The sequence below is a fragment of the Salmo salar genome, chromosome 10 (assembly GCF_965601325.2).
Source record: "Salmo salar chromosome 10, fSalSal1, whole genome shotgun sequence".
Lineage (NCBI taxonomy): Eukaryota > Metazoa > Chordata > Actinopteri > Salmoniformes > Salmonidae > Salmo > Salmo salar.
In genome coordinates, this window is record NC_138300.1 from 108,090,753 (window position 1) to 108,107,759 (window position 17,007).

Below are 17,007 nucleotides of genomic sequence, written 5' to 3' on the forward strand. Positions count from 1 at the left end.
TAAGATTGAAGGTTGTGCAATGTAACAGCAATACTTATACTTAGGGATGCCACCCATTAGATAAAATATGGAATGGTTCCGTATTTCACTGAAAGAATAAACGTTTTGTTTTCGAAATGATAGTTTCCGGATTTGACCATATTAATGACCTAAGGCTCGTATTTCTGTGTGTTTATTATAATTAAGTCTATGATTTGATAGAGCTGTCTGACTGAGCAGTGGTAGGCAGCAGCAGGCTCATAAGCATTCATTCAAACAGCACTTTCCTGCATTTGCCAGCAGCTCTTCGCTGTGCTTCAAGCATTGTGCTGTTTATGACTTCAAGCCTATCAACTCCCGAGGTTAGGCTGGCAATACTATAGTGCCTATAAGAACATCCAATAGTCAAAGGTATATGAAATACAAATGGTATAGAGAGAAATAGTCCTATAATTCTAACAACCTAAAACTTCTTAACTGGGAATATTGAAGACTCATGTTAAAAGGAACCACCAGCTTTCATATGTTCTTATGTTCTGAGCAAGGAACTTAAACGTTAGCTTTTTTACATGGCAAATATTGCACTTTTACTTTCTTCTCCAACACTTTGTTTTTGCATTATTTAAACCAAATTGAACACGTTTCATTATTTATTTGAGACTAAATTGATTTTATTGATGCATTAAGTTAAAATAAGTGTTCATTGTTCATTCAGTATTGTTGTAATAGTTATTATCACAAATATATATTAAAAAAAAGCATATTTTTTTAATCCCCCCCAAAAATCATCCGATTCATCGGTATCGGCGTTGAAAAATCATAGTGGGTCGACCTCTAGTTGTTACAACTAATGCCAGTTTGCCTGAGGCCGTCCAGGTGTTTGTACACATGCATATATACATACACACACACACACACACACACACACTCATTCAAATAAACACATACAAGAACACACACATACATGTAATAGTGCCAGACATGCACACAAACATATACAGTTGGCATGGCTGTTATGATTTTAGTTGTCCTTGATGTCCTTTGTTTTAAATTTGTTTGCTGTTTTCTTCGGTCTTTTCCTTTTTTCTCTTTAGTTCATTATCTTGGTTGTTGGTGCATTGGGGGGGTTCTTGGGGGTGGGGAATGAAATTAATTGTATTTATTATTTTTCTATCATTTTTTAAACAAGCCTTAGAAAGTTGGTTGCAATTTCAGTTTAATCCACCTGAAAAGACAGAACAAATAATACAACAAATATTGTGGTTAAAGTCAAATATACTAATTGATTAAAAAAAGTATTTTTGAAGAAATGTTTATATAAAGGTATAATTTTAGTGAATGATCTCATAAATAGGACTGGTGGAGTTATGTCACACATGCAGCTAACACAGATGTATGGAAATGTCTGCTCTACGCAAAATTACAACCTACTAATTGCAGCATTACCACAAAAATGGAAGAGGCAAGTCGAAGGAGAAAAAAGTAAGGAACTTGTATGTTGGCCCTGCATTAAAGAACATAAATGGTTAAAGAAAAGTGTGATAAATAAAAACATACACCAATTTCATTTAAGGAACAAAAAAACTGACAGCTGTGCCATATAAATTGCTAAATACTTGGGAAGAGATTTTCGATGTACCCATAAACATGGATTATGAATTTATACGCAAAACAACGCCGGGTTTAAAACTTTGAATTTTTCAGTTTCAATTACTATACAAAATTCTTGCAACCAATATAATGTTTTTATATATATATGGGGGATAGAATCTTCCCAGCTCTGCAGATTTTGCTGTGAGGAGGCAGTCATTAGATCATTTATTTTGGTATTGTCCATATGTAGCTCGTTTTTTGTCACAGGTCCAGGAATGGCTGAAGAATTGCAACATTTGCCTAGAACTAAAGCTGCAGATAGCAATACTGGGTGATTTGAAAAGCCATAGCCAATCAATCAACAATACATTTTAATTTTTTATTTACAATCTGTAGAAGCTATGAGAATAGAAAGGTTCAATACTTTTGTGAAGCATCACAGCACAATTGAAAAACATATGGCAAATAGAAATCCAAAATGGAGGGTGTTGAGAGATAGATGGGAGGGGTTGAATGGAGCTGAAGGGTGGGACTAATAACAAGAACCAATGTAAAACATACGGGGTCTGTAAAATGTATATAGGTTCAGAAATGTTATGAAAAAGCAGTTACAAATATAAATCAAACTGGATGGACATCAGAAATAGAGGAAGGACTAAAAACAAAATATAACTATTGTAAAATAGATTGTGTCTGTAAAATGTGTATAAGATGTATAAACTGAAGGTGACAGCCTAAGTGTTATTGTTTATTAGTTTACTCCAATTGGGGGAAGGGTGATAGGGTTTGCAGGAAATAAAGGTATATTATTACAAAAAAGTATGTATATCTATGTAGGTATGTGTATGTATATACAGTGAGGGAAAAAAGTATTTGATCCCCTGCTGATTTTGTACGTTTGCCCACTGACAAAGAAATGGTCAGTCTATAATTTTAATGGTAGGTTTATTTGAACGGTGAGAGACAGAATAACAACAAAAAAATCCAGGAAAACGCATGTCAAAAATGTTAGAAATTGATTTGCATTTTAATGCAATGATAATGCATTTGAATGGCCACTTTCACTATGTTGTAGAGCACCTCACAGGCATAGTACCGCAGTCTGCTGTCTTGAGTCATTAAAGCAGGTGAGTACAGGATCAATAAACTCCTTCAGGTACAGCCCAGAGTCCTGTAAGACACATATACATGAACACACACAAGGATGCAAGCACAACTTATAATTTCAAAAGGTGAGTCTTTTAAAAGACAGTCTTCTAAAAACGTTTACTTCCAGTAGACTCAATGATTACAAACAACCCAGTGTAATGTGCTCTAATGTGTATGTAATCTTGATGCCCAGAGCGATGGAGCATGCTGCCAGGCTGATGAGGTCTCCTTTGCGGCTGTGAGGGTGCTGGGACAGGGCAAAATCTGTGTCCAGGATCTGGATAACATGTCTGATCTGGGTAGAGTTGTTCTGAACTCCCTCACCAGTCTGTGGATTAAGGCAACAGACACAGGTTATGCTCATGTACACAAACAAAATGTCTAGACAGATGAACACACTAAAATCAGAGTAGACTTCCATCCTGGTCCTGGAGAAGCACATGGTGAGCAATGCAGGCTACTGTCTTAGCCCAACACATTTGCCTCCTCCACTGATCAACTAGACCTAACCATCAAGTCATTGAGTTTAATCAAATAAAGCCTGCTTACATGTCACACAAATTAAAATACAAGGACAAACCAGTATCATCTGCCTGAAAGAAGGCATGTGTCCCCATTTTTAATGTAACTTTCAAGTTTGCCTCCACTTTCAAAATCCAAAGCAATTCATCATTTGATGACAGTTAGTCACGTGGTTTCATATACACACGTCAGTTAAGAAAAAAAAAAGTGTTATTTACAATGACGGCCAACCAAATATATATAATATATGAAATAAAAAAAATAAAAAAAGGACAAAACACACATCACAACAATTTCTCAGGAGATTAGTCAGCATATACATTGCCTACATCCAAACCCATGCAATTTGGATGTAGGCAATTCTAAAGAGTATGTGTCGTGATGCTCACAAACACTTCCTACTCAGCTGAGTCATACAAACTGTCAGTCATGTAGACAGACAAACAGCCTAATTTTGGGTGGAAAAATACATAAACGTTTTAGAAGGCTGTCACCTCGAGTGGCCTAAGGCACTGCATCTCAATGCAAGAGGCGTCACTACAGTCCCTGGTTCAAATCCAGGCTGTATCACATCCGGCAGTGATTGGGAGTGCCATAGGGCGACGCACAATTGGCCCAGCATCATCCAGGTTTGGCCGGGGTAGACCGTGATTGTAAATTAGAATTTGTTCTTAACGAACTTGCCTAGTTAAATAAGTCAACATAGACTTCCACCAGAATCATGTCCAAGGAAGAAGACGTACATTTCAATCTCTAGAACAGCAATCTTCCTCTTTTCATAGAGCTCGTCTGGAGGCAAAGGCGAGAAGCTTCTGTGTTCATTTTCAGAGTTGTTAAATGGGAACTTGACAGCTCGGGTAATAATCAGGTGCACGTTTTTTCATAAACTCGCCCTAAATCTATTTTAATAACGATACTGGTCACTTAAATAATGAAAATAACGAATACAATCATTTAAAATCGTAAGACTCAAACTCCATATTTTTCAATTGTATATAACGCAGACGTTTCCTACGTATTCTGCTTATGTTCAAATGAATCGCATTTTCTCCTCCAAATAGAACACAAGCCAAATTGAATACACGACATTGTAGCCAGCATTCTTACCGAGCAGGGGATAGGTGCAGTGGTTTAGGTGATTAAAGTGTACTTGCTAGTTAAATTTACCCTATAACCCGGCGATACCCAAACTAAGAATAGCAGGATTCGAAGCCGAATTATATTTCAAAGCTATCTTTTAAATTTTTTATTGTCATAACCTGTTACGACTGCGCGTGGAAAGTAATTGTTTTCGTCGCGACGATAGCTATTGACAATATGCAGCGCTTCGTCCTAACAGGCTTGCTCATGTAGCCATACTACCCGGCTCGCATGACTTCCTTGAAGGGCGTCTAGTCAAGCGCCGATCTGGAGATCTGTTTTGAACAGCACGTGCAAATAAATGTGAGCGCTGTAAAATATGTGGAATGACGTCTCACATAGGCAACGCGCACACACGCATAGAAACGTTTCACTACATTATCTAGAGTAGACAACTCCCGCGTTTACATTTGAAATTGGATGCCACTTGTGCAATTCACGTAATCACTAGCAGGTTTCCATCTAATTTGCGACATATTTTCATGCGAATATTCTAAAATGTGCTAAAAAAAAATTGTAATTCCCACCAGAAATGCATTTCTATCAATCGGATTTATTGCGGATAAAAGTCTGTGAGCGATGGTGTAAAAATTACTTTTGTCATTAAATTCCCATTTTCAGTTTGAAAAATACAAGTTAAATGGGTTTCCATCGATGGTTTTGTCACAAAAACTGTTATTTAGCAAATGGGGTCTTGGCACATGAGTACCAGACAACAGCTCATAAATACAGTTCGGGCAGGCTCACTACATTATGAAATTACGTATAAGAGCGATGGTCGGCCCAATTGAGGTTGTATGTACATGAATGTATAGTTAAAGTGACTATGCATATATGATAAACAGAGTAACAGCAGCATAAAAAGAGGGGTTGGTGGGGGCAAACAATGCAAATAGTTCGGGTCTTATGGCTTGGGTGTAAAAACTGTTGAGAAGCCTTTTTGTCCTAGACTTGGCACTCCGGTACCGCTTGCCATGTGGTAGTAGAGAGAACAGTCTATGACTGGGGTGGCTGGGGTCTTTGACAATTTTTAGGGCCTTCCTCTGACACCGCCTGGTGTAGAGGTCCTGGATGGCAGGCAGCTTAGCCCCAGTGATGTACTGGGCCGTACGCACTACCCTCTGTAGTGCCTTGCGGTCGGAGGCCGAGCAATTGCCGTACCAGGCAGTGATACAACCAGTCAGGATGCTCTCGACATTGCAGCTGTAGAACCTTTAGGAGGATCTCAGGACCCATGCCAAATATTTTTAGTTTCCTGAGGAGGAATAGGCTTTGTCGTGCCCTCTTCACAACTCTCTGGTCGTGTTTGGACCATTCTAGTTTGTTGGTGATGTGGACACCAAGGAACTTGAAGCTCTCAACCTGCTCCACTACAGCCCCGTCGATGAGAATGGGGGCGTGGTCGGTCCTCCTTTTCCTGTAGTCCACAATCATCTCCTTAGTCTTGGTTATGTTGAGGGATAGGCTGTTATTCTGGCACCACCCGGCCAGGTCTCTGACCTCCTCCCTATAGGCTGTCTCATCGTTGATCAGGCCTACCACTGTTGTGTCATCTGCCATCTTAATGATGGTGTTGGAATCGTGCCTGGCCATGCAGTCGTGGGTGAACAGGGAGTACAGGGGACTGAGCACGCACCCCTGTGGAGCTCCAGTGTTGAGGATCACCGTGGCAGATGTGTTGCTACCTACCCTCAGCACCTGGGGGCGGCACATCAGGAAGTCCAGGATTCAGTTGCAGAGGGAGGTGTTTAGTCCCAGGATCCTTAGCTTAGTGATGAGCTTTGAGGGTACTATGGTGTTGAACGCTGAGCTATAGTCAATGAATAGCATTCTCACATAAGTGTTCCTTTTGTCCAGGTGGGAAAGGGCAGTGTGGAGTGCAATAGAGATTGCATCATCTGTGGATCTGTTGGTATTTATAAAATTGTACCAGCATTTCCTGTGTCTATCAGCCCAGCATTACTTAAAAAAAGAAATAGTGTCAGGTAATTCAGCCACATGAAATGGTTGGATGGAAACTTGGTTAGTGTTGCAAAAATGCATAGGCCATCTACAGGAGTGTGGCCTATGCTATCCGCTGGTGATGACTAGGCCTACAGCCCGCCCCGTATAGATTCAGGAAAGGCAAGATTGCTCCATTTTATCTGAAGAAAGTTTATTTAAACAAGTCCAAGGGACAAGGGCTAAGTTAACTACTTTATCAATATTTTTTGTGGGGGGGGGGGTAGTAGCCTAGCAGAGCAATAGCCTATGCCTATTCAGACTAGTAGGCCTAGGCCATCTCCATTGGAAGACCATAAAAAATTGAGACAAACATTGTGAAAAAAAATTACCAAATTATCAACCTCTCTATTAAATCCTAAAGAAACTTTACCACTTTGGAAATGATTGCAATTAGCATGCAACCATAATGTTAACAGGATGCTAATACGTGGAATGAAAATGCTAATGCTCACTTTTTAAAAACAGACCAAAAACCTCTCAACTAATGAGAAGTTTGTAATAAAGCACTTACAGTTTGATAACCAATTAACATTGAACGGCGAGGTTTCAATATGTAGGAGACAGGCCTCGCCCAACTAACACCTGAAATGTTCGTCAAAGCGGAGGAAGCCATGTCTCTCCCTGCAATGTTCGGTCTTCTGATTATGGGGGGGGGGGTTCAGCAATTGACTGGAGAAATTAGGTTACTGATAGGCTGGGAAAGATGGGGTGACTTCATTTCTGTGCTTGGCCAATGAGGTTACTCGATGGAAGTTGGGGCGCTCCGAGGGAAATTAAGGTGCGTGACTGGGGGTAGGCTTATTCGCTCAGATACAAATTAAACAGGTGTTTTACATTCAGGTAATCACCTAGGTCTATGGTAATTACTGCTCCAGGCCGTTTGATCTGTTAAGTATATAAGGCTACATTTTTTGTGTGTGTTCTTCAGACAGGACTATGTTACTTTGACCTTCCAGTAATTTGAGTCAGTACAAAAATAAGTAAATATATTTTGGAAACAGATTGCAAATAACCGATGGCGCTCAAATTCAACTTGAAGGTGTGTAGATACTGTTATGCTTGTATTGAAACAAAAGGACACATTTAGAAACTACAATGTAGAAAATGTGTTAAATGTTATGTAGGTTAATTGCTGTGGAATTTACCAGGTATTTTTGGTCCTCGTGGTCATTTTCTGCTGTGACTGTGTCCTTGGTGAGAAACATTTGTCTGATTTTTCTATAGATTGCCAGTATTTACTTGATCATTTTGTGAGTGGCCTCCATTGTCATTTTTTTTCTCTCAGGAATATGCAATGTCACACACTGCACTGACACAACCAAGTGTTTGATATCCCTCGACAAAAGCAACTGCAAATGTGCTGTTGGCTACTATGGAGACCTGTGTGACAAAGGTTTAAACATTTTGGTAGACCAGAATAACTACAGTAGTTCTGTTGGAATTTGTTCTAAAACTGTATTTCTTTTAGTTGCAACCATCAATGTCATGTGTGGCAAAGACTACATTACTATCATGGTGAAGGAGGACTTTTTCCAGTATTACAAAGTACCGGTGGAATCTCTGCACTTGAAGAATGAGTCGTGTCGTGCACAAAAGGAGGTTATTTCTGATGTCCCATACTACATAGTGCGGATATCAAAGGATCAGTACATTTCCTGTGGCGGTAAACCACTGGAGGTAAGTATGATTCATCCCACATTTCACATCCTTTGATAATCCTGTCTCAAAGGCCTAATCTCAATGCTCAACACACTGATCTATAGTTGTCACCTGTCATGCACTGATTTTGAGGGCAGAAGTTCTTGCCCTTACTATCGCAGCAAGTCCAAGTGATAACTTATTTATGAAGCTGGAAGTTTGTTTTTACTGGCATTGTGCTTTCTCTTTTTACAACAGAAAAACATCACTCACATCGCATACGCCTTAACGCTCATGTCGGCCCCTCAAGTTTATGGAAATATAATAAGAGACCCAATGATAAAAATTGAGTACACGTGTATCTACCCATACATCCGCACTGTCAGTTTGCCGTACCCCATCATCCCCTTCTCTAGGTAAGGCCCACTCTCTAAAATTGACTTGATCACAACTTAATGTACTTTAAAAGGTAGTCTTGGTCTATTACTGGAACGGCCTAACAAGTACTCACTTGAGATGCAATTTGTCACATTGCCTTATTACTTGATACTCAGGGGGTTCCTCTCCAGGAACAATTCTGGGCTCTAGTTTGAGCCTATACAATAGGTCCAGGAGTTATTCTTGCAGGTCTGACATTACTAGGTGTTCCAGCTGGCAGATGGCTGTTGATGGTGTTAAGGGTAAGCAAAATGTTATACTAATCCTGGTTATATTTCCTCAATTCCCTATGTGAAAGCCACCACTGTCTTGTAACCCTCCATGGCTAGTTGCGTTTGGTTGGTATTTAGAAAATGCTGTTTATTTCACTTTTGCCATGTGAAGCAATATGCTGCAATCTTGATTTCAATTATTCTCATTGATTGAGACAGGTGGGTGTCCACCCCAAAAGTGCTGCATGTCATGAGTGACTCAGAAATCAAGCTTTGTGTTACATGACACTCGCTTGTCTGGCTCAATGGGAGAATTGTAGAAATGGAAAAGACGGCGGCGTACATCGCTGTTGCGTTACTTCATTGAGGATAATGTATTGACTTTAACTGGGCATTTTCTAAATTCCAACAAACCACCTGCACCTAGCCATGGACTTTTAGACAGTTGTAGCTTTCATGTGGGGCATTGAGGAATTTTCACTTAGTGAGTGTTGGTAGAATATCTTGCTTACCCTTAACACTACCTAGGTAGCAATGGCTACCCGCCAGCTGGGACAGCTAGTTATGTCGGACTGACTTATAAGCAGGAGTTCTTCCAGTTCAGGTAATGTGGATATGACAAGCATTTCTCTCACAGTAATTCTGTGCTGTTTTGGTTCAGTGAGACTGTGATGCGGATGGGTGAGTTGGATGCCAAGGTGGAGATGGCCCTCTTCACAGATCACACCTACACAGAGGCGTTCCAAAGCTCACCGCTGATACACCTCCGGGACAGGGTGTATGTGGAGATCAAGGTCGTGGAGCTGGAGGATGTCTTCCACCTGAGGGTGAATGATTGCTGGGCCACACAGTCCCCCAAACCCAACCAGACAGACGGCTCTGTTCACACCCTGCTGCGCAATGGGTGAGTGGACAATCAACATTAATCCCTGGGAACATGTACGCCTACTTTTGCTCTTGAAACATGGCATGAACAATTCATTTAGCAAGCTGTGATCACTTCAGTTGAGCTGAAGGCAATGTGGCATGTCATACTAATTGTAACAGATCCAGTGTTAAATTCGATGATGCCGGTCTTGGATTTATTCAACCAAGACACTCCCCCCTCACAGGTGTGTGAATGATGAAACTGTCACCTTTCTCAACACGACAATGGGTGCGAATGGAGAGGCCTCAACCATCCGGTACAGCTTTGACATGTTCCGCTTTGTTGTGGAGCCTCATGACCTGTACCTGCACTGCAGAGTGCGCTTGTGCTCCCTGGATGATGACGAGCCCTGCATTCCTGTAAGTTCACTGGCCTTTGGTGCAGTGGTCTAAGGCACTGCATCGCGGTGCTAGCTGTGTCACTACAGATCCTGGTTCGATTCCAGGCTTTGGCCCAGTGTCGTCCAGGTTAGGGGAGGGTTTGGCCGGGTTGTCCTTGTCTCATTGCGCTCTAGCGACTCCTGTGGCAGGCCAGGTGCAATGCACACTGACACTGTCGCCAGGTGCACGGTGTTTCCTCCGACACGTTGGTGCGGCTGGGTTAAGGAAGCAGTGCGGCTCGGCGGGGTTGTGTTTCGGAGGACGCACGGCTCTCGCCCTTCGCCTCTCCCCAGTTCGTACGGGAGTTGCAGCAATGGGACAAGACTAACTACCAGTTGGATACAATGAAATTGGGGAGAATAAAGGGGTTAAAAATGCTCAAATTATTTCTCTTCATGAAGAAAATGCATTTTCTAAAGTTGGCATGGCATACAAGATTTTGTCTTTTATTAATTCAATCTCTGCTTTACTGCTACAGGAGTGCAAATCTATAAACAAGAGGGCAGCAGTGCGTGGAGACCGAACTCAAGGGCTACTGTCATATGGACCAATCAGGATTGACATACCAGACCGACCCCAATCTAGTAAGGATTTGTTTTATCCTTTGTCTGTATTTTGTTATCTACGTAAGATTGAAATGTATTTTGTTGCCCTTGCTCACTCTACTTGCATGCACATTTTTTTATGATTTTGACATAGACCAGAGGGCTATACTACAAAGCTCAACTTGGGTATGCATTTTTGGTTGAGGCAGTTTCTTTCAGTTTTCAAAATAAGTGGATGTAAGACTTACGCACATTAGCTGGCTAAATCATTGATCCTGCTTTGTAGTATACCCCTCTGGGCTCATGTTGCAGCTAGGGGCAGGGTGAGGTGTTTTCAACAGTCTTAACTATGTTCCAGATCTTCTGCTGATGATGGTTCCTGTGGCTGGCATCTGGGTCCTGGGCCTCTTCCTCCTCGCCCTAATCACCATCGCCAAGGCAGGAAACCGACGACTGTCACAGCTAGCAAACCGCTGACATCCAACAACTTGAATAAAACATTTTTTTTTCATTTCTATGACAATTAAATGAGCCACTCTCTGCAGGAATGTTGTGCCTTTGACATTTTATAAACATGTCTTTACCACAGAACTCTGAGCATTCAGCTGTGTAGTTCAATAATGTGGCTGTGGGTTACAAACAAGTTCAAACATGAGTTACTGGTTTAAATCATTAATGGGTTTCATCAAACACCAACTCCTATTATAGTGTCAATCGATTTGATCAAATAGTAGTGTAGTGATTCTTAGTTATCAGCAGATGGCAATAGGAGCCTTCTGAGGGCTGCTTTGTCTAATAGACTTCACACAGTATGTAGGCTACATTGCTTGTTCTCTCTAGCAGAAAGGCACTGCTCTCTGTATGCTCAAAAGAAAGTGAGTATATTGGACTATCAATCTAGGGCAGCCTGCAAGAGGCATGTGGTGGTTGAACTAAAATCTAACAGACCTTCTGGGTACTTGGAAGTAATTTGGAAGACAATTGTATTTTGTTTGAGGGTATCCTCCACAATTACATTTAGAGTATAGTACGGATACAGCTTACCACCAAGAACAGAACATGATGCTTGTTGACATTCTTATTTCTCTACCCTTCCCTCATAGGTGTACTTTATTGTGCAGGAAAGCTATTGAAGGGGAAGTAGGTAACATACACTAATATGCCAGAAATGCTGTTTTTACCTTTCGCTCATGTGGGCCATTAGGAACTGGGCATAAATAGAAAACTGACTTGGGCCTTAAATAACCCATGATCACATATTTGGGGATAATTTCTACCAGTTCTAAACCGAGCTGTTTCGCAAAGATCTGATTTCAGCGCGCCACGACCCAATGCACAGTGGTTGAATTGCGGAGAGAATTTGAACTCAACCAAGGCGTTTGACTATGTAGTCACAGCAGTTCACTCATCGCTTGATGGCAATTTCCAATCACCATGACTGACAGTCAGGGTTACTTAATGTTAGATCCCTCACTTCCAAGGCAGTTATAGTCAATGAACTGATCATAATCTTGATGTGATTGGCCTGACTGAAACATGGCTTAAGCCTGATGAATTTACTGTGTTAAATGAGGCCTCACCCCCTGGTTACACTAGTGACCATACCCCCCGTGCATCTGGCAAAGGCGGAGGTGTTGCTAACATTTACGATAGCAAATTTCAATTTACAAAAAAAAAACCAATGACGTTTTCGTCTTTTGAGCTTCTAGTCATGAAATCTATGCAGCCTACTCACTCACTTTTTATAGCTACTGTTTACAGGCCTCCTGGGCCATATGCAGTGTTCCTCACTGAGTTCCCTGAATTCCTATTGGATCTTGTAGTCATAGCAGATAATATTCAAATTTTTGGTGACTTTAACATTCACATGGAAAAGTCCACAGACCCACTCCAAAAGGCTTTCGGAGCCATCATCGACTCGGTGGGTTTTGTCCAACATGTCTCTGGACCTACTCACTGCCACAGTCATACTCTGGACCTAGTTTTGTCCCATGGAATAAATGTTGTGGATCTTAATGTTTTTCCTCATAATCCTGGATTATCGGACCACCATTTTATTGCGTTTGCAATTGCAACAAATAATCTGCTCAGACTCCAACCAAGGAGCATTAAAAGTCGTGCTATAAATTCTCAGACAACCCAAAGATTCCTTGATGCCCTTCCAGACTCCCTCTGCCTACCCAAGGACGTCAGAGGACAAAAATCAGTTAACCACCTAACCGAGGAACTCAATTTAACCTTGCGCAATACCCTAGATGCAGTTGCACCCCTAAAAATTAAAAACATCTGTCATAAGAAACTAGCTCCCTGGTATACAGAAAATACACGAGCTCTGAAGCAAGCTTCCAGAAAATTGGAACGGAAATGGCGCCACACCAAACTGGAAGTCTTCCGACTAGCTTGGAAAGACAGTACCGTGCAGTATCGAAGAGCCCTCACTGTTGCTCGATCATCCTATTTTTCCAACTTAATTAATTGAGGAAAATAAGAACAATCCGAAATTTCTTTTTGATACTGTCGCAAAGCTAACTAAAAAGCAGCATTCGCAAATGGAGGATGGCTTTCACTTCAGCAGTAATACATTTATGAACTTCTTTGAGGAAAAGATCATGATCATTAGAAAGCAAATTACGGACTCCTCTTTAAATCTGGGTATTCCTCCAAAGCTCCATTGTCCTGAGTCTACACAACTCTGCCAGTACCTAGGATCAAGGGAGATACTAAAGTGTTTTAGTACTATATCTCTTGACACAATGATGAAAATAATCATGGCCTCCAAACCCTCAAGCTGCATACTGGACCCTATTCCAACTAAACTACTGAAAGAGCTGCTTCCTGTGCTTGGCCCTCCTATGTTGAACATAATAAACGGCTCTCTATCCACCGGATGTGTACCAAGCTCACTAAAAGTGGCAGTAATAAAGCCTCTCTTGAAAAAGCCGAATCTTGACCCAGAAATTATAAAAAACTATCGGCCTATATCGAATCTTCCATTCCTCTCAACATTTTTTGAAAAAGCTGTTGCACTGCAACTCACTGCCTTCCTGAAGACAAACAATGTATACGAAACGCTTCAGTCTGGTTTTAGACCCCATCATAGCACTGAGACTGCACTTGTGAAGGTGGTAAATGACCTTTTAATGACGTCAGACCGAGGCTCTGCATCTGTCCTCGTGCTCCTAGATCTTAGTGCTGCTTTTGATACCATCGATCACCACATTCTTTTGGAGAGATTGGAAACCCAAATTGGTCTACATGGACAAGTTCTGGCCTGGTTTAGATCTTATCTGTCGGAAAGATATCAGTTTGTCTCTGTGAATGGTTTGTCCTCTGACAAATCAATTGTAAATTTCGGTGTTCCTCAAGGTTCCGTTTTAGGACCACTATTGTTTTCACTATATATTTTACCTCTTGGGGATGTCATTCGAAAACATAATGTTAAATTTCACTGCTATGCGGACGACACACAGCTGTACATTTCAATGAAACATGGTGAAGCCCCAAAATTGCCCTCGCTAGAAGCCTGTGTTTCAGACATAAAGAAGTGGATGGCTGCAAACTTTCTACTTTTAAACTCGGACAAAACAGAGATGCTTGTTCTAGGTCCCAAGAAACAAAGAGATCTTCTGTTGAATCTGACAATTAATCTGGATGGTTGTACAGTCGTCTCAAATAAAATTGTGAAGGACCTCGGCGTTACTCTGGACCCTGATCTCTCTTTTGAAGAACATATCAAGACTGTTCAAGGGCAGCTTTTTTCCATCTACGTAACATTGCAAAAATCAGAAACTTTCTGTCCAAAAATGACGCAGAAAAATTAATCCATGCTTTTGTTACTTCTAGGCTGGACTACTGCAATGCTCTACTTTCCGGCTACCCGGATAAAGCACTAAATAAACTTCAGTTAGTGCTAAATACGGCTGCTAGAATCCTGACTAGAACCAAACAATTTGATCATATTACTCCAGTGCTAGCCTCCCTACACTGGCTTCCTGTTAAGGCAAGGGCTGATTTCAAGGTTTTACTGCTAACCTACAAAGCATTACATGGGCTTGCTGCTACCTATCTTTCCGATTTGGTCCTGCCGTACATACCTACACGTACGCTACGGTCACAAGACGCAGGCCTCCTAATTGTCCCTAGAATTTCTAAGCAAACGGCTGGAGGTAGGGCTTTCTCCTATAGAGCTCCATTTTTATGGAATGTTCTGCCTACCCATGTGAGAGACGCAGACTCAGTCTCAACCTTTAAGTCTTTACTGAAGACTTATCTCTTCAGTAGGTCCTATGATTAAGTATAGTCTGGCCCAGGAGTGTGAAGGTGAACGGAAAGGCTGGAGCAAGGAACCGCCCTTGCTGTCTCTGCCTTGCCGGTTCCCCTCTCTCCACTGGGATTCTCTGCCTCTAACCCTATTACAGGGGCTGAGTCACTGGCGTACTGGTGTTCTTCCATGCCGTCCATGGGAGGGGTGCGTCACTTGAGTGGGCTGAGTCACTGACGTGGTCTTCCTGTCTGGGTTGGCGCCCCCCCCCCCCCCCCTTGGGTTGTGCCGTGGCGGAGATCTTTGTGGGCTGTACTCGGCCTTGTCTTAGGACGGTAAGTTGGTGGTTGGAGACATCCCTCTAGTGGTGTGGGGGCTGTGGTTTGGCAAAGTGGGTGGGGTTATATCCTGCCTGTTTGGCCCTGTCCGGGGGTTTCATCGGATGGGGCCACAGTGTCTCCTGACCCCTCCTGTCTCAGCCTCCAGTATTTATGCTGCAGTAGTTTATGTGTCGGGGGGCTAGGGTCAGTCTGTTACATCTGGAGTATTTCTCTTGTCTTATCCGGTGTCCTGTGTGAATTTAAATATGCTCTCTCTAATTCTCTCTTTCTCTCTTTCTTTCTTTCTCTCGGAGGACCTGAGTCCTAGGACCATGCCTCAGGACTACCTGGCATGATGACTCCTTGCTGTCCCCAGTCCACCTGGCCGTGCTGCTGCTCCAGTTTCAACTGTTCTGCCTGCGGCTATGGAACCCTGACCTGTTCACCGGACGTGCTTGTTGCACCCTCGACAAGTACTATGATTATTATTATTTGACCATGCTGGTCATTTATGAACATTTTAACATCTTGACCATGTTCTGTTATAATATCCACCCGGCACAGCCAGAAGAGGACTGGCCACCCCTCATAGCCTGGTTCCTCTCTAGGTTTCTTCCTAGGTTTTTGGCCTTTCTAGGGAGTTTTTCCTAGGGAGTTTTTCCTAGCCACCGTGCTTCTTTCACATGCATTGCTTGCTGTTTGGGGTTTTAGGCTGGGTTTCTGTACAGCACTATATAAATACATTTGATTTGATTTGATTTGAGTCCATTGCACGCGCGAACGAGGGCGCATAAAGATGGCATCTCTCTGGAGAAGCGCTTCTCCGGGGCTGTGGAAACAAATAATGGCCTCAATCGTCTTGCTCTTGTGCAACAGGCTTGTTGCCAATGCGGACGAAGACCCTTTCAACGCAGAGGTACAGTATGTTGCATACGTGTGTCCTTTAATGTTAAAATATGGACGTTTTTTATGGTGCGTAAATATGTGGAATTGTGGCAGTCGCCTGATGAATTTAGTTTCCTTTAACTGAAACGTTGCATGACCATGATCTCTATTATCCTGGTGGTAAGGTAATCTAAACTGATCTTGCATTTTATGTGATCTAATGACTTCCAATTTTCTCATCATTGATCATGAGGACATGTGCAGATTCATGGACATATTTGATGCACACATGTATGACCCTTGACCTTTCCAATAATGGCTATTGGGCAACATTCCCACTTCATGCATGGCAGGCATATTATTAGGAGTAATTATGTGTTGTGTAAAAGTTTGACCTCTAGGGTAAAACCCTATTTACATGCTTGTAAACCACAACGTGTTCCTCACCTACTGTACTGCTTATCCTGCAGGCATGTTGTGCAAGATATCCAGATTGAGCACTCTTTCAGTCACCATTTTGGTGGCCTGAAGATGCTTTTCTTTCTTTATTTGTGTCTCTTGCCCTCTCTCTGTTTGTGTGTGTGTGTGTGTGTGTATGGGTCTATGTGTGCAGGTGTGCAGTGCATGCTTGTTTACAGAGAAAGCATGAGCTCTCTGCTTGTGCTCAGTGGGCCCATTTGTTTTTAAATTCCCCTGTCAAGGCTTTTGCAAGGCAAGCTCTCTGCTGTCTTGTTTGGGTCTCTGTTGTTTCCATTGGATTATCAATGGTATATTAATATTGTACGCCAGACACACGTCTGCTTGTGGCTATATTAATGGTATATATAGTACAGTCGAATTTAGACGGTTTATGTAGAATTTTTGTTGTAATTGACATTGATTAAAATCTGTATATCAGTGCTTTGTTTTGGGTTAAATGCTTACATTCCAAAGCTTTTACTCTTACACCCAATGACGTCTGCTCTATCCTATCATCTGTTGGGCTGACCCTGTGGTTATCTAAACTGCCAATA

The 17,007-nt window shown here is 41.9% G+C and overlaps 1 protein-coding gene and 1 long non-coding RNA gene across 3 annotated transcripts; one reads left to right on the top strand and one right to left on the bottom strand.

Moving 5' to 3' along the window:
- Positions 1-2,500: 2,500 nt before the first annotated feature.
- LOC106593621 (uncharacterized) lies at positions 2,501-7,033 on the bottom strand. 2 transcript variants are annotated; one of them, XR_001325915.3, is made up of 2 exons: positions 6,899-7,033; positions 2,501-3,049 (listed from the first exon to the last, which is right to left on the bottom strand). It is a non-coding gene; the product is annotated as an uncharacterized LOC106593621 (long non-coding RNA). The 2 variants fall into 2 exon arrangements; XR_001325914.3 differs by lacking the exon at positions 6,899-7,033 and adding an exon at positions 3,987-5,197.
- Positions 7,034-7,316: 283 nt separating this feature from the next.
- Positions 7,317-16,894, top strand: LOC106593620 (uromodulin). Its single transcript, XM_045688351.2, has 9 exons — positions 7,317-7,426; positions 7,536-7,581; positions 7,673-7,780; positions 7,856-8,064; positions 8,284-8,441; positions 9,337-9,579; positions 9,788-9,962; positions 10,462-10,567; positions 10,887-16,894. The coding sequence occupies exons 1-9, from the start codon at positions 7,403-7,405 to the stop codon at positions 11,003-11,005; spliced, it is 1,188 nt and encodes a 395-aa protein (XP_045544307.1). The 5' UTR covers positions 7,317-7,402; the 3' UTR covers positions 11,006-16,894.
- The last annotated feature ends 113 nt before the right edge of the window (positions 16,895-17,007 follow it).

What these genes read in the sequence shown, in the direction of transcription:
- LOC106593620 (XM_045688351.2), top strand. Translation starts at nt 7,403, where the DNA reads ATGGCGCTCAAATTCAACTTGAAG. An exon ending in TGGAGACCTGTGTGACAAAG is followed by an intron (nt 7,781 to 7,855) that starts GTTTAAACATTT and finishes TATTTCTTTTAG; the next exon opens with TTGCAACCATCAATGTCATG. An exon ending in ACCAGACCGACCCCAATCTA is followed by an intron (nt 10,568 to 10,886) that starts GTAAGGATTTGT and finishes ACTATGTTCCAG; the next exon opens with ATCTTCTGCTGATGATGGTT.